This window comes from Martes martes (genome assembly GCF_963455335.1).
Source record: "Martes martes genome assembly, chromosome: 3".
Classification (NCBI taxonomy): domain Eukaryota; kingdom Metazoa; phylum Chordata; class Mammalia; order Carnivora; family Mustelidae; genus Martes; species Martes martes.
Window position 1 is genome coordinate 172,626,071 of NC_137890.1, and position 25,269 is coordinate 172,651,339.

The 25,269-nt window shown below is 35.0% G+C and overlaps 1 protein-coding gene across 2 annotated transcripts in view; it reads right to left on the reverse strand.

Annotated features, from left to right (window-relative positions):
- Positions 1 to 24,910, reverse strand: part of SPAG16 (sperm associated antigen 16) — a gene marked incomplete at both ends in the record, with an annotated part of 1,046,083 nt that extends 1,021,173 nt beyond the window's left edge. For both annotated transcript variants that reach the window (XM_080799476.1, XM_080799475.1), the window contains 5 exons: positions 4,637 to 4,774; positions 10,430 to 10,548; positions 13,063 to 13,158; positions 14,247 to 14,293; positions 24,784 to 24,910. In XM_080799476.1, the coding sequence (XP_080655602.1) occupies positions 4,637 to 4,774; positions 10,430 to 10,548; positions 13,063 to 13,158; positions 14,247 to 14,293; positions 24,784 to 24,910 (527 nt within the window). The remainder of the gene's footprint in view (positions 1 to 4,636; positions 4,775 to 10,429; positions 10,549 to 13,062; positions 13,159 to 14,246; positions 14,294 to 24,783) is intronic.
- Between the last annotated feature and the right edge of the window lie 359 nt (positions 24,911 to 25,269).

Sequence of the window (25,269 nt, forward strand, 5' to 3'; positions counted from 1 at the left end):
GGTAGATAGGTAAAATAGATGAAGAAGATTAAGAGTATACTTATCATGCTGAACACTGAGTAATAGTGTATAGAACTGCTGAATCACAATATTGTACACATGAAACTAATATAACACTATATTGAAATTAAAATAAAAATTAAAAATAACATTAGGAAACCATTGGGGAGTATCAAAAACAGGAGTAATTCTAAATCTAAGAATTATTGAAGCAGATGTCAAGAAAATGAGAAAGTGAATTAAATTCATGATGTTGAGTTTCAAAATATGTTTAAGTGTATAATAGTAACTTTGTAAGAAATTGCATTTGGAGGTCTTGTCTATTCTTTAACATGTCTGAAGTGGTCACAATAACCAAATTACAAACAAATGTGTAATTCAGAAATAAATTTTTATGGTAACTTAATTGATTACATAATCAGTCAAAAGTTACCAAAAATGGCTTTTCACATGTTTGTCTACTATGACCTTAACTTTAAAACTGAGTATTAAAAAAAATTTTTAAAGTAAGTAAAATTGAGTATTCAAATATATATATACAATAAAAAATAATAGATAAATGAAATGAAAAATGGTCGGTATTTTATTATAAAAGTACTGTTATATTCTTCTTTTTCAAAAAAGATTATCAAACTTGGAAACCACTCTGGGAAACAGTTCAGCAGTTTTTATGGAACTACCCCATGAACCCAGGGAAATGAAATTATGTATCTACAAAAAGTCTTACATAAGAATGTCATAATTGCATCATATATAAAGCAGAAACTTGACACAACCCAAATTTCCATCAAATGAAGTATGAATAGACAAATCATGATATATTCACATAATGTGCAATACTATCCAATAATTTTAAAAATGAACTATGGATACTTACAAATCCATGGATGAATCTCAAAAATCTTACGTGAAAGAAGACAAACCGAAAAGAGTATATACTATATGAGTCCTTTCAAAAGAACTTCAAGACTGAGTTGAACCAATAGATGATGATAGAAATCAGAACATTAATTGCCTAAGGAAATGAGTACAGGAAAATTTTCTAGTGTGATGGAAATGTTTTATAATTGTGATTTGGCTTAGTGACTATATGGGTATATATGTTAAACACCTGTATACTTAACAGTATATAAACTTTTTTAATGAATAAACTTCATTTTTTAGGAAAAAAAGAAAATTATCAAACTGCTACTTAACATTATTCCTCTCCAGTATCTAGTATATACTCTGACCTTCAAAGTAACTATAAACACTTTTTAATAGTACATTTTTCCCCCTTAAAAACATCTATGTAGGGGCACCTGGGTGGCTCAGTGGGTTAAGCCGCTGCCTTCGGCTCAGGTCATGATCTCAGGGTCCTGGGATCGAGTCCCGCATCGGGCTCTCTGCTCAGCAGGGGGCCTGCTTCCCTCTCTCTCTCTCTCTCTCTCTGTCTGCCTCTCTGCCTACTTGTGATCTCTGTCAAATAAATAAAATCTTTAAAAAAAAAAATCTATGTAATGAGGAACTTTTCTAAACATTTATTTCTAAAGCTTTTTTTTAAATCAAGGTATAATTTACTGATAATGTTGTACCAGTTTCAGGTACACAATGATTCAATATTCAGATATAGTGCAAAATGATCACAATAATATAGTTAACATCCATCACCACACATACACATATACATATATATCACACACAAAAATACATTTTAGGTAACACTTATAGCAAGATAAGGAAAACTTCTGTTCTAAAATAGGCATTGCTTACAACAGAGAAAAAGACCATTTTTTTAAATTATAGCAATTCAAATTAAATTTAGAGTGAAATATTTCCCTTTTTACGTCTTCCTTTATGCTTCATCATTGCTGAATTTCAAAAATATTAATGAGTGATGATTTAAAAAAAATCCAAGGCTGATAGTCTTTAGAGATATTGATGATAATAGCTGACATTTTCAAAGCACTTTGTGATTTACACAGCTCTTTAATATAGATTGTCTCATTTAATTATCACATCACTCCCTAGGAGTTAATAATATTATGCATAATTACTCCCAGTTTAACAATAAGAAAACTGAGTTAATAAGTAGCAGAATATTGGAAGCTAGATATTTGAACCTTAAGTTCAATACTCTTTCCATGGCAACTCCTTCTCTAGATAAATATTAAGCTTAGAGCTATATTATGATTTCTCAGATTTTTTTGATATATCATTAAATGCTACCAGTATAATCAGAACAATATATAACATATCTGTAAACATTGGTTATTATTAGAATATTGGTTATTATTAGAAAAGTATTTAACATCTACACTTAACTTGCTTTAAGAAACAGTCTTAACCCTGAAAAGGAAAACTTTATAATAAAGTCTATAAAAGGAATCCCATGTTTACTACTAATCCCTATTGGAAAAATATCTTCACGGGTGCCTGGGTGGCTCAGTGGATTAAAGCCTCTGCCTTCAGGGACACCTGGGTGGCTCAGTTGGTTAAGCGGCTGCCTTCGGCTCAGGTCATGATCCCAGGTTCCTGGGATCGAGTCCCACATCGGGCTCCTTGCTCAGCAGGGAGCCTGCTTTTCCCTCTGCCTCTGCCTGCCTCTCTGTCTGCCTGTGCTCACTCTCTCTGACAAATAAATAAATAAAATCTTTGAAAAAAAAAAAGCCTCTGCCTTCAGCTCAGGTCATGATCCCAGGGTCCCAGGATAGAGCCCCCACATCGGGCTCTGCTCAGCAGGGAGCCTGCTTCCTCCTCTCTCTCTGCCTGCTTCTCTGCCTACTTGTGATCTCTGTCAAATAAATAAATAAAATCTTTAAAAAAAAGATATTACTTATAAAAAAAAATCTTCAAAAGTCAACTGAAACACCTGTGTGATAAAACATTACAATGTAGAGCAAACTTATAGCATGACAAAAGTAGTTTGGTAGTATTTTACAAAACTTCATTCTCCCTTTTCAAAAATGTATCCAACAGAATAAGGCTCCAGAGATGTGTTTCACCAAAAGGTGTCATGAGAGCACAATGTGCTTAATATTCACTTAATGATATAAATATTAGGCATCTACTAAGGGTCAAGCATCTTTCCTTCAAATTTTCTATGTCAAGTGGATTAAAGCAAATAAATATTTTCCTTTCTAATTTGTTAAAGTTTAACTATATCAAATAAGATATATTTAAGAGATAATAATAACCATTGAAACTAAAACTGCATTTTAATAAATACAGCAAATTTTATATACATTTAGTAATCTGATAGTTTAATAAACACAAATAAGAATCAGATTTCATTGAGTGATATCTGTTTTAATTATGGGATAATAATTTGCATGGGTAATAGTTTATATGGCTTTGATTATAGTTATTAAATATTATATTCAGTAAAGAACCAGTAATCAACCAGAACTATTTAAGGTCACTATGACAAAACTCATTGCAGAAAGAAGCTCTATCTATTCAAAAGAAAATTAGCAAACTCAAGCAATAATTCTAAGAAGATCAGGAACTGAAACAGTATGCCAGGCAGCACTCTGAAAAATCTGCTGTGTCAAATTCCCAGTGCATCCATTAGGTGTCTATACAATATCATAGTGAGCATCAGGGCCAATATTGCAAACCACTTCTGAGAAATGAAGGGAGAATAAAGAGAATGCTGGTTCTAGTAACTTACTATTCTGCGGATCATCATACACTTCTCTTTAAAATATAAAAGGAAGTTGTATAACTTGCAAAAACATTTCTACAAGTATAAATAAGGAATAAATGATCATACAAATTATCTTCTATATACTAACACCTTTTAAAAGTAGGAGTTTTAAAATTTCCCCTCACTTTGCAATACAAAGTCTTGTTTCTTTACATTAAACTTTTTTAAGATTAAAGATTAAAAATATTATGTTCTTGTATGGTAGTTCTGCTTATTGAATTTTTTGTTTTGACATAATTCTTTAACAGAAAACCACTCTTTAAGTATGTTTAATAGAAAATAATGAATAAAGAATGAACTTTCTCTCCTCCATATCTAAGCATTGATTTTCCATTTAACATTTTCTTAGATGAGTAGACTCATCCCTATTCAACACATTCACATGTTTGTCTTTGCCAGAATAACAGTGTTTATCTAAATTTGTTCACCAAAAACTATGTCTTCCATTAATCAGAGAAAGAAAGATTTGGCTTCCGTTAAGTTTCTCTTCTATGCATAAATTCATGCTAGGAGATTATAAAATAACAGTTTCCTTTGGGGAATTTTCAAACACCAAAATTCCTCTAACTAGGAATACACTAGCTCTTTCCTTCCTCTTTGTCTTCTATAATTTTATTATTATTTCAGAAATTAGCTTATCCTCATAAGGGAAGATTTCCACAAACCATGAAAAGATTATCAAAACCATAAGAAAGTGAGTGTATCATAACAAATTAACCATCTCCTGTATAACTCCTACATTGCACTTTTCCTAATGGGTTGCAATTGTGAGAGTTCTGATCATCTATTCAATTAATTTGCTAGAGAAGCCTTTCACATTCTTTCCAAATAGAATTTAAATATAATTCAATTCAGAATTAAAGCTCTGGTACATTAACCATAGTTAGCTTCATTCAACTCTTCCATTTAGTCCAAAAGAAAAAAAATGTCATTTAAAAATTAACATACTCAGCTGCCTGTTTGTAGCATTTCAAGTCTTTCTTCAAATTTTTGTTTTCATTTTCTAAAAGCATATTCTGCGTGTAGACATCTGGAACATTCCCAGTATCTCTAAGTTCAGTTACTCCCTTCTGTATTAACTCATACCTAGAATAAAATCAAACAAAAGGCTTTATTTTGTTTCTTTCTACTAAATTGGATTAATTTATGTACAATTCAGAAAGTTAAGTCCTACAGGATATTAACAGAAATGAGCTGTGGTATTACTTTTGTAAATTAAAATGTCAAAATTCGTAATATATATTTAAAATTTTAAAAAATAATTGCTAGGTACTAATATAATGGTATATATAACCAAACATCTCATATATTCCAGTCACTAATCTAGACACTGGTGAAATTAACAAAGCAGTCCAAGCCCCCATATCACAGTCTACTGTGGAGAGTGGTATGTTCTATGAAATAAAATAAAGCAGAAAAAGAGGGATAGAGAGATTGAAGTGGAGAGTGATGGGGGCATTTATGCTATTTACATAGGTTGAAGACAGAAAGTATGACTTGCAAAGTGCTATTTGAGCAGAGAACTGAAAGAAATAAGGAACCAGGTCAGGGGGATATGAAGAAGGGAGCATTCTTGGTTGGCAGAAAAGTAAATGCAGATATCCTTAGGAAAAAAAGTGCATGACATGTACAATTAAAAGCAACAGCCTGTATATCTGGAGTATCTGGAACTGGAGGAATTAAGAAAGTGGTGAGAAATGGGTCAGGAAGTCAGCAGGAAGCTGGAAAGAGGAATGTGACTTTACCTGAATCAAACTGAAGCCATTGGAAGGCTCTGAGAAACAAGAGATACTCGTCAGATTTGTTTTAAAAGGATCAGTCTGTTGGAGGGAGGTGGGGGGATCGGTAGATGGGAGATGGGTATTAAGGAGGGCACTTATGATGGCACTGGGTGTTATAAGTGATGAATCACTGAATTCTACTCCAGAGATCAACTTTAGACTGTATGTTAACTACCTAAAATTAAAAAAAAAAAAAGAGAACTTCTATTGTTAAAAATATGTATTAGTCTGGCATCTGCTTGAAGAAACTGACCCTAGAGGAGCAACAGTAGAAATAAGAGAGACTAGTTTGGAGGCTGCTGCTGTAGTCCAAAAGAGAGAGAATGGTGGCATGAACAAAGTTGGTAGCAGCAGGGATTATGAGAAATATGTCCCTTCTGGACATGCTGTAAATGTGGAGCCAACTTATTGGTGGAGCCAATAAAGATTTTCCTACGAATCATCTCCCAAGTGTTGGTTAATAAAAGAGGTCAAAAATGACTCCAATGTTTCTAGTGGAACACCCAGCCACTTACAAAGGTGGGAATGAATGCAGCAGGAATTGGATGGTTGGAGAAATTAAGGATTTGTTCAATGCAATATGTCTACTAGGCAATTAAGTGAAATGAATACTGGGTATACGGGTCCAGAGCTCAGGGAAAAAAGTCAGGACTTGGAATGCAAATTGGGGAATCATCAGTAAATAGATACAATTTAAAGTCACAAGACTGTACAAGGCCACCTAGGAAGTGCATGTAAAGAGATAAGTGAAGTTCTTGGACTGTTTCAAGACTGGAAGAGAAGGAAATACTACCAGAGACTAAGAATCAGAGGGGATAGTGAAGTAGTGAGTGAATATGAGAACATTGTGGCTCAGGACCCAAATAAATAAAGTTTTCCAAAAAGGAAGACATGAACAACAGTGATAAATGCTGCATACAAGATGAATAGGAGTACTAAGGATCAGTCACTGAATTTGGCAATGAGCAGCACTGAAAAAACTTTTAAGATGATAGTTTCATTAGAGTAGGTATAAGAGTAGGAAATAAGGAAGTGGAAACATACTCGTTGAAGGAGACATGATAAAGTGGAGCCTAGGAAATCAAGATGAACTTAAAAGAGGATGTGGAATTCGGGGTGTTTTTTTGGTCTTCTACCTTTTTTAAAATATATGAAATACTGTGTATCTATGCTTATGGGAATGATCCAGCAGAGAGAGAAAAAGCTTAGAGTGCAGGAAAAGAGAGAGAGGACAACTGCCAAAGCAATGCCCTTGAGTAGGTAAGAGGAGCTGGGCTCCAGTAGACTACTAGAGGGTTGGCCTTAGATGACAGCATGCACAGCTCAGCCTCTGGGACATGTGAGAAGGAGGAGGCCTGAGAACAGAGGTGGCAGGTTAGTAGAGAGGGAAGCAGGAGTCATAGAACTTTTATTTTCTCAGTGAATTAAGAAGCAACATCAGAGAACCATTTACAGATTTGCAAATAACTATAATTTTAATTATATATATGTATATATTATATATAGCAATAAAGCTAAATAAAAAACAATATAAATGGAAAAACATTTCAGTAATAAAGTTATTAGTCAAGAAATCCCTATAAGCTTTGCTATAGATGACCTAAATATTTGTTTAAAAATGTTTAATTATCAGCATTTTCATATCATAAATCTTAATTTTATTAACATATTACATATTAATAATCATATGGCTGTGTTATACTTCTTATCAAATACTAAAAAAAAAGCCAAGAAAACAAAAGAACAGCAAGACAGGTTCTGCAGAATATCTAAAAGGTTAAGAAAATAGAATCGATATTAAGTAATATTTGCCACAATTTATAAAACAGATAACTATTTAATCACAAATTCACTATTATATTCATACGTAGAATGTGATTTATACTTCTCTCAGAAGACGTAAGGATTGATTAAAGTATTAGACCATAAAGTTTTTCTGACCATAAAATTGGTTTTCAGCAACCTGCATTATTTAATACAGAAAAAAAATCCATAAAGGAATTATTTTGATAAGAAAAAAAAGTGGTATGTAGTCCTTCTCTAAATTAAATGCTATGTAAATAAATTAATATGTGGTAAAATATATACAAATCAAGCATAATACAACATATCACATACTATATCATATATCTGAGGACATTCAAAAATAATTTATCATGAAAAATTTCTGTAGTCTATGTAAAAATATCAAAGATGACTTTAAACTTGGCAAAACTATTCTAATACTATTAGATAATTAGGAATCATAATCCACAAACTCCAGAAACACATTAATACATTTCTCAGTAAAATGAGCATTTCCTACATAAAATTTTTTTGTTTTGTTTCAGGTGTGTGTGTGTTAAAGAAATATCCTGGTCTTTCATTTCTTCCTCTTTATTCATTGACACTTAGAATAAGACTGGAAAGTGTTTAGACGGGAAAAAAGATTGTTATGTAACTATTAGGAACAGGAAATAAAATTTACTACCAACAGACCTGCCAATAAAATTACATTGATGGTCTTCGTATTTATCATAAGATCCATAAACTACTTAGAATTATATACAGAAAATACACATGTTTTTCAGGGAGAAAGTACAAAGGCTTTCATAATATTTGTCTATGTACCACAAGAGTTTCAGGCCCATTGTCACAAATGGCAAATAGTGTGACAGAATTTCAGTAAACATATCAACAGCATCATAAGAGTAAGGGTTATTTTTCCTTCCTGATGGCACCCAAGGCATAGGATATAAAAGACAGGAAAACAGTCACCTAGATAATAACAAATATCAAATGAGAATTCTTCCTCCAAGTTTTCAGGGACAGTTAGGGAAAATACTTTAGCAACAAAGACAAAATTCTGTTAGCTACTGCTAACACACAATGTAGACTTTTTTGTGGTTCATAGAAAAAATTCCTACTACATTCACACACATACACACAATCTCTTTTGTTTGGTTTGGTTTGGTTTTGGTTTTGGTTTTTGTGAACAGACAAAATAGTTTGGAATTGCAAAAAAAGGGGGGAAAAAAAGCTTTCTGGTCTATATGTTCTCCACTGTGACTGACGAACTTTGCTATTACAGCATGAAAGCAGCCACAGACAATACCTAAAAGAAAGGTTACAGCTATGTGCCAACAAAATTTTATTTACAAAACAGAGGCAGGCCAGATTTGTTTGCTGACCTTAGATTTAAAGAATTTACTGCAATTATTTTTTGAAGATTGAAAGATAACAAGTCCAATTTTATTGCCCAGCTTTTTCATTACTTTGAGGTTTTTGTTTTATAAACTAACAATGGGGAAATGAATTCACAGCAATGAATACTATAAATGTTTTTCTCCATAAGAAAAAAATGATGAAAAATATATTTAATATTCCTATAGTCCTACTATGCAGAATAAGTAAGGGTTTCTGATCAAAGTAAAAAAATGTTTCATGTGAAATTAAAATATTCAATACTGTGTAATCTAATTACAAACAGTTTGTAAGTTTATTACAAACTGGCAGCTGGGAATAAGAATACAATTATTTGAACCACAGTATTATTAAGCCCATATAATAAAGACATATATGAATTTTACTTTAATATTATTGGAATACACTAAGTGGCATGCTTATATAAGGATTCTATAAGTCCTAATAACATTGTAGTTTCCTGAAATATCATCTCAATTCAAATTGCTAAATCTAAAAGGATAATGGGATCCAACAAGTGCTTAATTGTTAAGAGTATACTTGGTTCCAGATTTCTCGATGGGAATCATTTCACACTTTGGACTGGACAAACATGTAGGTACTATATGTCCTAACATGTCTTCTTAGAAGAAAAAAGGAACTGAGCCACATTAATTTCTCATTTCATTAGTACTGTAAATCAATCATCTACCTACTTTCACAAAAATGTATTTTCTAATACATTTGTAATTATTTCCTACGGACATTTTTATAAAAATCATTCACACAATTTCCAAATTTAATAGGAACACTATTATTTTTCTACCACCAAACTTGCTCTTTTTCCTAAATTGTATTAATGAAAAATGGTTCTCATCATTAAATTTATTAACTTTAGATATGCAACTTGAAGTAATAAAACTGATTTCTTCTATGTACGTGGTCTCGGTAGATGAGAAACAAAAAAGGCAGCAAATAAAAATTGCATCACAGAAGGATTAGTAGAAATTACAATTTGCTCCTTATATTTAAAATTAGGATTTAGTCCCAAAACACTATAAACATCTTTCTATATCTTAGTATTCCCTTTCCATGACATGGAATGGCTTTTAAAATGGCTCAAACATATTTTTATATCCAATTACTTAAATAATATTTCTTTAAAGAATGTTGGGCCTCTGAAAACATTCCTGGTGACATTACTGCTATAGTAAAGGAATAAAGACAGCATGTCTGCTGATTTTCATAACCAATAAGTTATTAAAATTTTCATTATAACAAGAAAATCTGTGTTTAGACAGCATTTGAAAATATAATTCACTTATTTCTAAATGAAGAAATATTTACAGAAAAAGAATCCATCAGTTGCGTGAGTAGAGAAAGGCAGGCCATTACACATTAGAAGTAAAACAAATAAAGTGGTACTCTTGGTAGGATGTCTTAATGCAGGAAATATTACCCTTAATAATTATGCAGAATATATTAGAAAAGTATTTCATTAAAGAGCTTTGTATTATAGAATCCCAGGAGATACTCCATTTTTTGGCTTTTGAAAATCACTCAACTTTGAATATTTAGAAACCGCGTTTAATAAAAACTTTTAAATTGGTTTCTTAATTATGTGAGAAAGAGAAAGAGTGTGTGTGTGTGTAGGTGTGTGTGTTGTACTTCCAGTGGTAGGGATGGGAAAGGTTTCCATCCCTTTCATCCATTGGGCGTAAACTGAACGACTTCAACTCCTTGAAGACAGTTAAAAGTGTACATGTTAGCATTCCTATTTATCCACATAACTGTTTACCATTCGGACTGAAAGCAATCAAGAGTTCTGGTCATTCCCATTTTGATTAGGAAATTGCAGAGAAAGTCTTCTATAACTTCAGGTATTAGCTGCTTTGAAGGAAGAACTGTTTTCTGTTCCTGAAATTTAAATGCACAATTATTTATTTTGAAAATATAAAATCATCACTAAGCTTTGATTATTGGTACAAATAAGCTGTTCATTTATTCATTCATTTGTTCTTTTTTTCATTTATTTTTGCTGAGGGTTATGTTTCAGGAACTATTTTAATCACTAGGGATAAAGCAGTAATAAATCTACACACTAGATGAAACTCAGTCTTCATACTTAGACATACATAGTCAAGTGGATGGAGAAAAAAATGAATAACTACATTAAAAATACACAATATGGCAGATGGCACTAAATGCCTGGCAGAAAAAAAGCAGAGGAATGAAGGGAAGGAGAGCCAAAGGTAGGGCAGATATGTGTGTGGAGCTGGGCTGCTCTACATGTAGGCTGATGAAGAAAGATTTCACTGATAAAGTGGAATCTGAGCATAAATCTAGAGGAAGACAGAGTCAGGTTTCAGTTATAGTGCCAGCCAATACAAAGACTCTGATGCAAGAGTGTGACTAGATTACCTAAAGAACAATGAGGACAGCTTGTCCTTTCAATAGCACATAAAACATTAAAAAAGAGAAAAAAAAAGTATGGGCCTTTTAATTATTTCTATTATTATCATTATAAAAAGAAATATAATGAATTTTGGTGCCTTGAGCTTTAGAAACACTATGCTACAGAAGAAATTATGTGCTAGTGAGTGGCTTATCCTACCATTTCATAACAGAAGTAAGTCTATCAACTATATCGGGGTCAGCTGTGTAAAGTTAATTAAAACACAGCAATGCCCATTTGTTTACATATTGTCTACAGCTGCTTTCATACAACATGAGAGAAGTGTGTTGCAACAGACACCTTACGGCCTTCAAAATCTAAAATATTTACTATATGACCCCAGAGAACAAGTTGGCAGACCCCTGAACTAGAAAAGTAGAGATATTTCAGCAAGTGAGATATGAAATTAGGACAGCCATAAAACTACCACAAGTCAATATATAAAATAAGTCAAATACCTGGTAGATACTTAAAAATACCAAAGCATCACTGTCTCTAGAGTGCCTTCATTTTCTTCGCATTGGCAAGAACTTACCAATTTAACAGCTGATTATTTAAACAGATCTATTTTCAAATATACAGAAACTTAACAGCAGACTTTCTTTCCTCCTTCCCCTTTGTAACATGGTAATGGTCACATACCAGGTAAATGTTATATACCTGGTAATAGTTACACAGAAATTCAGTGAGGAAAGAATCTCTGCTGCCCCAAAAAGTTCTTTTCAAAAGTGCTACACATGGGCACCTGGGTTGCTCAGTGGATTAAAGCCTCTGACTTCAGCTCAAGTGGTGATTCCAGGGTCCTGGGATCGAGCCCCTCGTCAGGCTCTCTGCTTAGCGGGGAGCCTGCTTCCCTTCCTCTCTCTCTGCCTGCCTCTCTGCCTACTTGTGATCTCTGTCAAATAAATAAATAAAATCTTTAAAAAACAAAAGTGCTACACATAATTTAATGCTGATCTTAATTACTAGTAGCTGCTACCACATTCAAAACAATGATCAGCTAAAACAAATTTAGGAGGCTACAGAAACTTCCTGACAAATGACTAGGGTTTTAAAATGAAATTTTTAACACTCAAGAAGGATAATTTGTAATATCTTCCCCAAGGTCATTTTATTTTAAAGATTTTTATTGATTTATTTGTCAGGAGAGGGATGGAGAGAGAGAAAGGCAGGCAGAGAGAAAAGCAGGTTCCCCACTTAGCAAGGAGCCCAATGTAGGACTGGATCCTAAGACCTTCGGATCATGACCTGAGCCAAAGGCAGATGCTTAACTGACTGAGCCACCAAGGCGTCCCTCCTAAGATCATCTTAAAGATATTATATAAGAATGCTGATTATGTGCAGAACCCTGCCTCAAACATGGAACATGCCAGGGTGGCAGAATATAGCATCTCTGCCTGCAAGTCTGCATTATGGTGGAAGATTATACATAATTGCTGGATAAAGGTATAATATGGCCAGAAGTAAATATTCATTACACAATAATAAATGCTACCTTGGCATTTTTGGTCAATAAGTTTGAATATGATATTTAGAATGAGATGGATGATAGTTGAAGGAGTTGGGAATACAGAAGGAAAAGGACAGAGGACTATACGTTTTTTTCTATTTTTTAATGTGTTACAAACATATTAGCATCCGTATCCAATACCAAATTCTGTACATTAGTGTTAAAAATCTTTGGTTTAACATGCAGTGATATTAAACAGGCAGAGTTCAGAAGGAAGGTGTCATTTTTGTGAAGTTATGCAAGAGTAACCATGATGTAGAAAATTACAATCCAAAAAAGAATAAATATGACTATTTACTTAAAGTGAAGGTACAATGATAAAAACACAGAAGAGAAAAAGGTGTAACAAGTGATAGGACAGCATTTAGTATGTAAAACTTGAGTTTATCCAGTAAAACTTAGTCTCAATGCTAAACTATAGACTGTATTCAAACTACACAAACAACAGGTTGTGTTCAATTCTCACCAAAATTTGAGTATCTGTAGCCTGTTCTTGGACCATCTGAATTGCTTTTGCCAGATCTTCCTCACCTTCTGGTATGCTAAAATTGTCATCTGGTATCTAAATCAAAGAGAAAGAGAACAGGAAGAGCAATCAGGAACATAAAAATACCTTACTTCATTTCAGAAATAATTTTTCTCACAAGACAATGGATCAAAAAAAAAAAATACACCTTATGTAAGACACCGTGTCAGGCTGAAGTTCTGTGACAAATGGATAACTTACAAGCAGGACATAACTCAATGTCACCTTTGATAAACTCAAGATCAGCTTATGGGCATTCGCTCTTATATATAAGGATAAATGCAGTCTAACAACGGTGCTGAGAAACAATTTAAGGCCGCTTCTTTTTCTCAACTCACTAGCAACTACCAATGTCTAGTTTATTAAAAAAAAATAGAACTCACTGCCTAGATGCTAAATTCTTGGAAGAATGTAATTGACTGTAATTATGATATTAATGATGGTTAACACTTAGCACGTGCTTCTTATGTGTTGATCCGTTCTGTCTTTCATATGAAACCTTCAGTAATTTCATGTGGCATGTATTCATATTATCTTTATTTTACTAATAGTAATAAAAAGTTTATCTACTGTTTTTTCTTTTACTTGCCCAGGCCACGAACTGCCGGGCTTGCTTTCACAGTTGTACTTACAACGTCTGTCATCTAGGAGCAACTCAATGTGCCAACTCTTGGAAATAATGATAGGTCCCATCTGAACAGTGAATCAAAGAGAAGATGTGAGACAGGAACTACACTATAAAGAATTATAGTTAAGCTGAAGGAAAGCATGGGATCTGAGCTACAGCCAGTAGTGGGACTCTGGGAAACCCATCCAAGAGCAGAATGGATATTAGGGAATGCATGCTGGACAGAGATGACAGTCTGTAGTAAGGATCCACAAGGCAAGGGAGAAGAAGCTAACTTTGAAGCACAAGTACCAGGAAAACCAAAAGAGCCAGATGCATTAACCAATCCAAACTTTCAAACAGAATTTTTACCCTTCACTCTTAAATAGTTGGTATTAGGTAATTCAGCAAAAAACCAGCATCTCTTAAGGAAAACAAAAAATTATAAAATAAAATGGATGTTTCATAAGAATCACTAGTGAATTTACAGGCTAAATACCTAAAATGAAAAAATTACCTCTTCATATTCATAATCATCTTCAGATGCTTCAGTTATGGTGACCTCTGAAATCTTGTCAAGTGTCAATCTCAAAATATATGAAAAAATTATTTTAAAATTGATTTGATGTTAAAATTTAGTACCAGATCCAGTTATCTTACCAAGTTGGTAAATGTAATTTAAACTGTTTTTTAAAATTTCTCTTCCCCGTACAACCTACAAATACATTTTGAAACAAAGTATTTTTCATTATTATTTTAAATTATTGTTCTACATAACCCAAACCTATGAAAAACTGCCTTTCCATATGTCTATTTACTATCTAATGATTTCCAATTCGAGTCTAAGGCTTACAAAAATGTATATAATAAGATAATATAAATTAGAAAGAGGTAAGAAAAATAATGGACAGGAAAACTATGGCAGTAAATTTTTTAAATCTATCTCAAACTAACTTAATTTCCCAGAGCTCCTGAGTCACTCACAGTGTACTCTGACTTCTTTATTTAAAGTACTATGAATTTTTCAGAAGCACACCTATATTTAAATATAAGTAAAAAACATATTTCAATGTTTTCATAATAGAAGTTACTTTAAGGGTGCCTGGGTGGCTCAGTGGGTTAAGCCCCTGCCTTCGGCTCAGGTCATGATCTCAAGGGTCCTGGGATTATGTTGGGATTATGTCCCGCATGGGGTCTCTGCTAGGCAGGGAGCCTGCTTCCCTCTCTCTCTGCCTGCCTCTCTGCCTACTTGTGATCTCTCTCTGTCAAATAAATAAATAAATGAACTCTCTAAAAAAATAAATAAATAAAAGTTAATCTCTTTTTTATTACCTCAATTTTTATTACCTCAATTTTAAAATTAAATTTTGTTCTCAGGAAAGGAAGCCTAATTTTCAAGCAAATATAAACTATACAGTAATCCTAATTCAGTACTTCATAAATTATCAAGAAATTAACATTACCCAACTTTTGTATCAAGACAGATGGGACTGAAAGAGATTATGCTGAGTGAAATAAGTCAAGCAGAGAGAGTCAAGTATCATACGGTTTTACTTACTTGCAGAGCATAAGAAATAACACGGAGGACATTGGGAGATGGAGAGGAGAAGTGAGTTGGGGGAAATCGGAGGGGGAGACAAACCATGAGACACTGTGGACTCTGAGAAACAAACTGAGGGTTTTGGAGGGGAGTGGGGTGGGGGATTGGGTGAGCCTGGTGGTGGGTATTATGGAGGGCACATATTGCATGGAGCACTGGGTATGGTGTTTAAACAATGAATTTCGGAACACTGAAAAGAAATAAAATTAAATTAAATGATACAAAAAAAAGAAATAAACATTAAAATATCAGGGAAATGACCCTAATAAAAAATTCTAACAGCACTGTTGTAAGACTTTCAAAAATTACAAGTTACTTTAATTACAAATGATAATTTCAAGATAATATTTAATTTTGAAAGAAATCACAACACACACCAATAATGTTATTTTGTTTATTTTTTCCTAATGTATACATGTGATTATGCCAAGTTCAAAATGTATGAAATTAAGCTTTTTAACATACAGTAATGGTTATGAAAATCAAAGATGAGATTAGCCTAGTTTTCATCCTGCTACTGGTTATGAGAAATCATCTTCCAAGAGCTAGCTAAAAGTGTATAAAACACCTGAAGCCACTTGTAGTAAGAATTGGTATCATTTACAAAGTATTTAACAGAAGCCAAGCCCTGTCCTTAAGGGCTTTACATGATGAATCAACTCCTTTCATCTTCATCCTACCTACAAGCTATTTTCATCTCCATATTGTAGATCAGGACTTACAGACACAAGGTCACACAGCTAGGACCTAACACAGCTGGGAATCAGCCCCGGAAGTTAGGTTTCACTACGCTATACTTAAACCTCTCATTATTCCATGTTCATTTTCTATACTACGTAAACACTTGAAGTGTTTGCCAATTATCTTACACATAGTTCTAAACCTCTAAAAGATAAGTTATGCAGTCTTTAGTTACTCAGCTCCATCATAAGCTAAAAGTCTTCACTGTTTGCTTTATACACTTGAGGACACACTTAAACCTAGTTCAGTTATGACCAATCCTTAGGAACCTGACACTCTCAAACAAGAATGTATCTCCCAAAAAATGGTGAAAAGTGATTTAGGCTCAAAAAAATAACTAGTTAATTCACTAATTAAACAACTAATTAAATGACTAATTAAAAACTAGATTTTTAATTAAATTAAATTAATCTAATTTAGTAGATTAATAGATTAAAATACTACAGAAATAAAAAGCTCCATAAAGTTGCATACCTGCAGCTGATCCTATAATTTTGAACTTACCCGTACTGGGTACCAGGACTGAAGTACATACTATATTAGTTATCTACTGCTATGGAACAGTTTCCAATAGCACTGACCTCACTCTCCTTTAATCCCTTGCCAGCAGGATTCTTAAAGACCATGAGACTTCCACTAATAGTCTGTTCAAGGTATTTTAGCTTTCACTAACATCCTACTTAAAGAACTTCCAACATCTGTCCTATATTCAGTTCCAGGGCCACTCTAATACTTTAAAGTACTTCTTATGTTGGAATCCCACTTTCAGGTACCAAAATCTATACTTTTTATTATTGCTACATAACCAACTCCCCAAAACTTAAGGCCTAACAATAAGCATCCATTATCTCATAGTATCATGGTCAAGAATTCAGTAGTGACTTAGCTTGTGTATTTTGATTTGGGGTCTCTCATGAGGCCTCAGTCAAGAAGGCAGCCAAGGCTGCTGTCTTCTGAAGGCTCAGATGAGGCAACAGGATTCATTTCAAAGATGGCTCTAACTTTGTTGGCTAAAGGTTTCAACTCTTCCCGACGTGGGTCTCTCCATAAGCTTCTTAAGCATTCTCAAGATATAGTGGCTAGCTACCTCCAGAATAAGAAATACAAGAAAACAAAGAAGAAGCCACAATACCTTTTATGACCAAGCCTCAGAAGTCACACATCATCATTTACTCACTATCCTATCGGTTACATAAGTCAACCCTACTCAATACATAAGGGAACTATACAGGAGCATGAGGACCAGGATGCAGAGATCACTGGGCATCATTCTGAAAGCTAAGCTGGTTATCATAATACCTTAAGAGGTTTCAAGAGTATGAAAGGAGTTAACATATGTAAAGCATTTAGAATGGTGCCTGGCTTCTAGTTAATGCTTTGCAAGTATTTGTTATTGTTTTCCTCTTCTAGAAAGAGAGGCATACCTGTGGAAAAATCTCATAAGTCTCTCATGGCCCAGTTCTCCCATGCATTGAGATAAATGGATTAAAAAAATGCATTCTAGATCTTCCTCCTTTCTAAATTTATATTTTTCTGACACATTTTCACTTAATTAGATAAAATTTCCTGAGGTCCAGCTACAGGAAATCAGTCCCTTTTTTTATGGAAAAGAATGCCCTCTTCTGAATGACAGTTACTAAAACTTGATTTTATAAGAAATCACTTGTCTTTAAGTCTCCAGAAAAGGAATGCCATCCTTCATCACTGATCATAACATAATAAATTTTAAAAGAAGTAAACATTCTAAAATCATTTGGATAGACTCCGAAATTGTAAATAAGCCAACTGATAAGATTAATGTGAAGATGAAACATCAAAGCATAGGTTGTTAATGGCAATATACAGAAGAAAAAAGTGATTTGTCCTCAAAGCTTTGGAATGATCAAACTTGCCACACTGCTACCTAGAAAATACTCAAGGCAACAGCTTTCAAACCCCAATAATACATTGTTTCCCCAAAATCAGAAAAAATGAAAAAATATCATTTTATAAACCTTAAAAAGTATTGTCATATGGATCACTATCAAATTTATCCTAATAACAATCCTGTGAGATTGAGTAACACAGATACAGTCATTTCTAAATTTTAAAAAAAAAAAAAAAAGGAAAGAGAGAAAATGAATCAGGGAGATTAAGAAATTTGACAAAAATCATATACCTACTACTGATAGAGACATGTTTCCTGAATAAAAAGACCAGGAATTTTCTACAGTATCATATTTCTACAGTTTCTATATGTTTCTAGTGACACAAAAAGAATGTGCAATTTCTATCAAAGTCTTAAGCAATGAGCTCTCACTTATTTTCCAAACTGTGAAGTGTTATATTACCAACAGCTAAATCAAATCATTTAAATAGCTCATTTTGAATGTCCTGAAGGAGGGAGAGGTATAAAAGAGCTACAGGGCTGCAGACCCAAAGAGAAAATCAGCCAAGGGCAATAGATTAATGAGACAAAAGGTCAGGAAGAGGACAAACATCCAAAATAGGAACCACTATTTTCCTTGATTGGTATTTTCAGTATCCACAAAAATGATTTGTAGAGAAAAATCTTCCCAGGAGCAACTGATTTGAAATGTGATGTTGCAGTGTTACTGAAGAAATAAATGTACTTTGGCAAGTATGTTTGTATGCATCTGTCTATCTGGCTTAGCTGGCCAGGAACACATGGACAAATGCACAAATGAATCCCCAAACGACTGTGCGGCAGTTTACAAATAAGCATACACTAAAAAAATATAAAAATAAGTAAATATGAAAATTAAAAGAGAACGAGAAAGAAGAGAAATAAGACAAAGGTAAAGCTGCCGTACCTGCCATAAAGTCTCATGAATTTGGTCAAACCTAAACCACAGGTTTGACCCAAAGCTTCCCAGCAGTCAGGATAAAGAGGGCAATGTAATTAGATACCAATTCAGTATCCATCCAATGAAAACAGATGAGTTTCTCAGCAGATGTACACCAATTTCTGGTTCTGAAGCCTGAGAGAAATTACACTCTTTGGTTATCATAAAAAGAACACTGTGGATGGTACAGATATTGATTTTCTTGGCCCTTGGGACAGCCAGAAAGACTGAGTGAAGCAAGATATGACGAAACACCATGTGTAAAAAAGGCTGAAAAGCACTGCTTTAGAAACAGCGTTGCCAGGATAGGAATATGCAATTGACCAAGAATTGCCTGAATGATAAAAACCCTTTACTCTGGTTCTACTTTTACTGAACAACTTTCTTGTGTAATCTAATCTCTTAAGTGATCCTATTCTCCAGGAAATGTCCATACAATGAAGCTGGTCACAGTTCCTAGGCAAGTGATTTTTTTTTTTTTCCATTGCAGAATAAGCCAGAATTCTGGCTTAAAATCAGTTTCCTAATGGCCACCTGCTTCTGAGTCCTTACAAAACTCCCTTCTTATTATCTGCCTAGTATTCCTTCAAAGAACATTGTTGAACTCCATTTCCAAAATTCATTTTTTTCTGTCCTTTCTATTTCCTTCAGATGTAGTTATTGCCTTTCTGCCTGTTCGAGGTCAACCTGACATTTAAAATTGGGTCTGGTTTTCTAGTCTGCTCTTGCCCAGGGTACAGTCTGTGATTCCCCTTCCTCCCTGACCTGCAGACATAGCCCATAGCACCACCCACTTTCTAGAGTCAGAGTCTACACTCAGACCAAGGGTCTCACTCCACATGTGCACTTGTTTTGGAAGAAATTTAGTAGGACTTGTGATTTTGCATACTATGAATCAGTTCCCTGGTACTTGGTCACCATGGGTGAAGTAACTGGTTGTTTCTGCACTAGAAGAATTTGTACCAGATCCTTACCTTGTAGATCCTATCAGAAAATAGGCCAACATACATCCACACTGAAATTGCCAGGAAACCCTAAATCCATCACAGCACTACAGAAGACACAACTGCAAGAAGCCTCACAGAAACATTTCAGCTGGGGTAATGGAGCAGAGCTTGAGGTCACAGTTGACACAATGGGGTCACAAACAAGGTTCTGCAAATGGACCACAGCCAGAAAGCTATGAACAATTTTCAGATGTGAGCACCATACAAACTTCCTCACATACTGGTCTCTTCCATTGCTGCACTGGAGGTAGTGATCACTGCCAGCCACAGCATCTTTATAAAGAACTGGAGTGAAACATATAGCTAATTATATTTTACATGATTTCCCAAAGCTACTATAGACAGAAATTGCTTTGTAATCTTTGCCATCACTGCAGAGCCAATGCACACAGAGGCAATCTAAAATCTAGCCTGGATCCTCGATGATCAACATTTTACTTACTAAATTGAAATAGAAGTACTGTAAATAGCAAACATCATAGTCATGGTCCGCTTTCTTAGGAATGCCAATTTCAATAATGTAAGTTAACTGAATAATATATACCAAAGATGGCAAGTAACTGGCACACTTGCTTCCACTTCCCCCATTGTCGTTTGCTTCCAGCAGTCTTTCCCACTAAGGCTTCAGGAGATCTCAGAACACTTATTAACACAACATACCAGAAAGCCACTACTGATTCAACAGACTGGGCAAGAGTGCAAATTTACTGACTACTCCTGCCCCAGACACCACCGCCATCTTCTGCCTCAGAAGCTGAAAAACAACTTTTTTTTTCAAAATATAAGTCTCATTGTTCTCATGGTGGGTGGTGGTTTAAGTTTTTCCAACTTCTAAGCCAGGAGATCCAAGGATATGAGCTCTACATATTATACCTCTTATCTGAAAATGTAAAGGCCAGTAGTTAAAAAACTGGCCTACATCTTTGTTACTTCATTTATGTTCCTTAGACTAGCTGCACCTGCAGCACCTGGGAGCTTGTTAGCAATGCAGAAATCTCAACCCTGACTGGGACTTACTGAATTAGAGTCCTTTTTTAAAGATCCATATTCTTTGATTCATATGTGCATTAAAGTTCGCCCAGACTAGAGGACACACAACAAAATACAATTTTTTTCTTTTCAAATAGTTTATGATTTTCAGGCAGGTAAAATTTGTCACTACGGGTTTAGTAACATGTTTTTTGGTCTGGAGTCTACATTCAGACTGTCTATCCTTTTATTTGAATATATGTAGGGTGCAACTAAGCACCCAGGAGAAAATTCGTTTTTCCAATGATAGTAAGAAATAGATGACTTGAATACATAATGATTATTAAGGCTTTTAAAAATATCTTCTCACTCAATACTATAAACATTCCAGAGAAGTAACATAACAGATGGGAAAAATAAATAAATGTTAAAAATAATAGAATTTTAAATGACAAAAATTCAATTTTAATTAAAGTGATCAGTGAATATTACTATTGCAATGAAAGATTGTCTATGGATGTCATTTAAGAAAACAAGCATGAATCTTATTACATGGGTATCTAAGTATGATGACCATATTTCAGGTGACTAGTAGAATCTTTAATTTTGCATTTTCATAAACAGTTGACTTCGGGACTGCATTCAGAGTTGATTAGCTTCAAAGGACTGGCTTAAACTCACTCAACCCTCAGAAATTGCTATTGGGGCCAAAGGAGACCTTTTCAGTGGCCAGCAAACATGTCCATGATCTAACTAGTGAAATTCTTAGTGTTGGAATGCCTTGAAAGATAAAATAATCAAAATCTAGTTAAGGGAGCAGACAATTAGTGCAAAAGGAGGTACACTTTGGAGGGGTTCACTTTCCTAGAGTCCATGCATTCCATTATTCTTCCTTGAACAACAAGTAGCAACAAAATCCTTGTTCCTTTCAACAAGTAGCAACAAAATCAATCAAGTATTAGCTTTCTTAGTACAGTAATTCCAGCCTGCATCTGCAGTTGGATTGAGCATCCCCAAATGTCCACAGCCACATATTAACTGCAGTTCCCACTGTAAATGAAAACCTTACCCAAGAGTACTCATTTCTAACACAGAATTCATTGTCAAAGACAGCCAACCTCTACAAGCACCTGACCCTTTACAAAGCACATAGTTAAAACCTAGCCTTGTGGGGCACCTGGGTGGCTCAGTGGATTAAAGCCTCTGCCTTCGGCCCTGGTCATAATCCCAGGGTCCTGGGATCAAGCCCTGCATCAGGATCTCTGCTCAGCAGGGAGCCTGCTTCCCCAGACTCTCTCTCTCTGCCTACTTGTGATCTCTGTCAAATAAATAAATAAAGTCTTAAAAAAAAAAAAAAAAAACTTGCCTTATATTTTACAATGTTGCAAATATCTTTCTAATGAAGAGTTCTCCAGAGAACTCATATACTCTGTAAACAGATTTCTTAAAAGCTCTGGAGATTGCTAAAAAAGGAACTAGGTGCATGTGTGTTTGTATCTTGCCTTATGGAAGTTTAAAAAATAAAAGCAGCGATATCCTGAACTGCTCAGAAGAGAAACAGATAACTCCTACCTTTACAGGTATTAGATTACAAAGAAGGGGTGTTGCGGGGTTAAGAATTATTTTTCCTCAACACATTCTCTGAACTCATAAATAGAACCTTTACTAATGAAGCCTTTCCCCTCATAGTGGATCCTGGCTATTTCTGATTTGGGCCCTATTAATCTGTACATGTTCTTTATGTTTAAATGTTTAACATCAAAGAAAAGGGTAACTTCCTGGAGAATTAGAGTCAGTATCTTGCAAAGACTTAATATTGATATTTTGTTGTTTAGTGTTCTACAGAGCATCTGTTCAGTCATAAATAAGGGCAACCCAAGACCAAACGCAGTAGATTAAAAGTGACTAAGTATATGTGCGAAGTAGAGAACATCAGATCTCTGATTCATTTGTGCATATTATAACTTTTATTTATCTACTGTGATAGTTCAATTAAATTACCTGAGAGCTAAAGACTTTAAACTCAGAAAGTCTCACTTCAGCAACTATCATAATTGCCTTAAGAAACAATGTCAAATAACATTATACAGTCAACTCTTAATTATGCACTTTTAGAGAGCCCGGGGAAACAGAGATAATTGGCATTCTAAAGTAATCCTCGAACTTCATTTTAACTAAGAGTTAAAGCCTCTCTCATGACTAAACCTCTTACCTAAACACTGAATGTAGGAAAATTGGCAAAATATGTACTTTTGCTATCCCTTGACTACCCTTTGGTTGAAACACAAAATATCAGACAACTAAAGAAAGATGGAAGAAAAGCAAAGGGGACAGGTAATTCAGAAACTGGATAACAAAATCATAAAAAGTTAGAGTCGTTTATATTTACAAATATGATTATTTGGAAAATTCTTTCTAAGACGGGTTTTGTGCAAACTACTATATATTGACAGTTGTGACTCAGCAATCTCTCTGAAAATTAAGTAAACCTAAAAACTATGCTATATTGAAGTCCCACAACTTGCAAAAAAGTTAACTCAGTGTGTTTGTCGCAGGTTAACAATTAAACTACATGTTACAGGAATCATCTTAATGTAAATAAAAACAAGATGCCTGGCTACCATTCACTATCAGGGACACTAGATAACTTTACACTTGATGTAAGTTCTGAAAGAATTGTTGACTCATTTCTGAATTTAAAAAGGAATATTACTGGAAAAGGCAGCTATTTATAGAGTTATGAATAGTATATAGCCTCATTTAAGACATTAAGGCACCAACATTTCATTTAAATTGATTTTGAACTATTCAAACTTAACATTCCTATAAAAATGATTGCCTTAAATAAAATACTACATATTATCTTTGGTCTTTGCAACTAAGTTCTTCAAAGCTCCCCAAAGTACCAATGCGTACAGAGCCTGAGTCAGGACAGGGGAAACAGTTTGCCAAAGCCCACAAAATGTTATCACTGTTAGATCTCTGCAGTCTTGAATTAAAGCTGGGGCATTCACAGTTGGACAAAAAATAAGGTAGATTTTAGGCTTTCCTTAATATCTTTAAGAATAAAACAGATAATCATCTCTCTCCTACCTGCCTGAAAAAAAGGTATCTTTTTCTCATGAACTCTCCGATCTCTCCAGTACAATTAAGTCTATATGCCTAGACAATGTGAGCTCAAAAGCCATCCCAAGAAATAGTGAACCTAATTATTTACATATCGCTATTCCATTTTTCTCGTATTTCCATTGGTAATTGTTCATCACGATCTGATTTCTTCTTAACATCTCTGAGCCTTTCAGCTCACCAGTCATCATTTAGTTGTTTTAAAATAAAAATGCAATAATTGTATTAAATAGCCAAAAAAGAAACTACCTAGGAAGTTGACGCTTACAAAACAAATCATTTAAGCATTGGACAACTGAAGCATCTACAGAATCACAGGTTGAATGCTCAGAGCTTCAGCTCATTAAAGTCCAGAGCCAGAGGTCTTCCCCGGTCTCTTAACTTTCCTGACTGAACTGATTCACACGATATTCTGACAGCTGGGGGCCAATTTGGGAAACCCTAAGGAGGGCTGAATCAATTTGTTGTACCATCCTAACATAAAACTTCCATCCAAAGTTTGCAGAGTGGTTACTAAGTACAAGATTCCCGAAGGTTCTTCCAACAGGAACACGGTAGCCTAACACTCCTAAAAGGCAAGTCTTTTCGGCGGGTAGCTCTCAGGGGAACACGGTGGCGCAGACGCCACCTTGAGGTCCAAGAGGCGTTTTGGCCGGCTGGGCGGCCACAAACCGCAGAGGACGCCCCGGATGGGAAGCCCGCGCCCTCGCCCGCAAACCCGTTACCAAAGGGAGCGCCTGAGGCCGCGCCTACACGTAAGGATACGCTCCAGGTAGTAGGCGCCCTCGGCGGCCACCGCCTCCGCGGTGTCCCCAGCAGCCGTGAAGTCCATGCCCAACGCTTCCTCCAGCACCCGCAGGGCGGACGCGGGCATCCCTTGCTTAGCAGCCATAGGAGGCGCTCCCGGGCCCCGCCCCCGGACAGCCTCGCGTCTCCCGGAGACCGAAAGCCGAGACGCTTGCCCACAGTTGCACGCAGCTCTCGCGAGAGTCTGACACCCTCACTGCTCCCACCAGGCTAGCTCTGCGCTCTGAAGGGCTGCCCAGCCCTAAAGCGTTGCTGCCCTCTGACCTGCACTGGTTACCACGGCAACATCGTTGCCTAGTTACCCTGGGACGCAGTTCCTGGAGTGGATGAGAGGAGGAGCAAGAAACACTTGGCTTGGATTATATATATTTTCTTACAGAACCAGCTTTTTTTTTTTTTCCTTTTTTTCCCCTCGTTTCGACCCTAGCGTTTCTTTCTCACTTC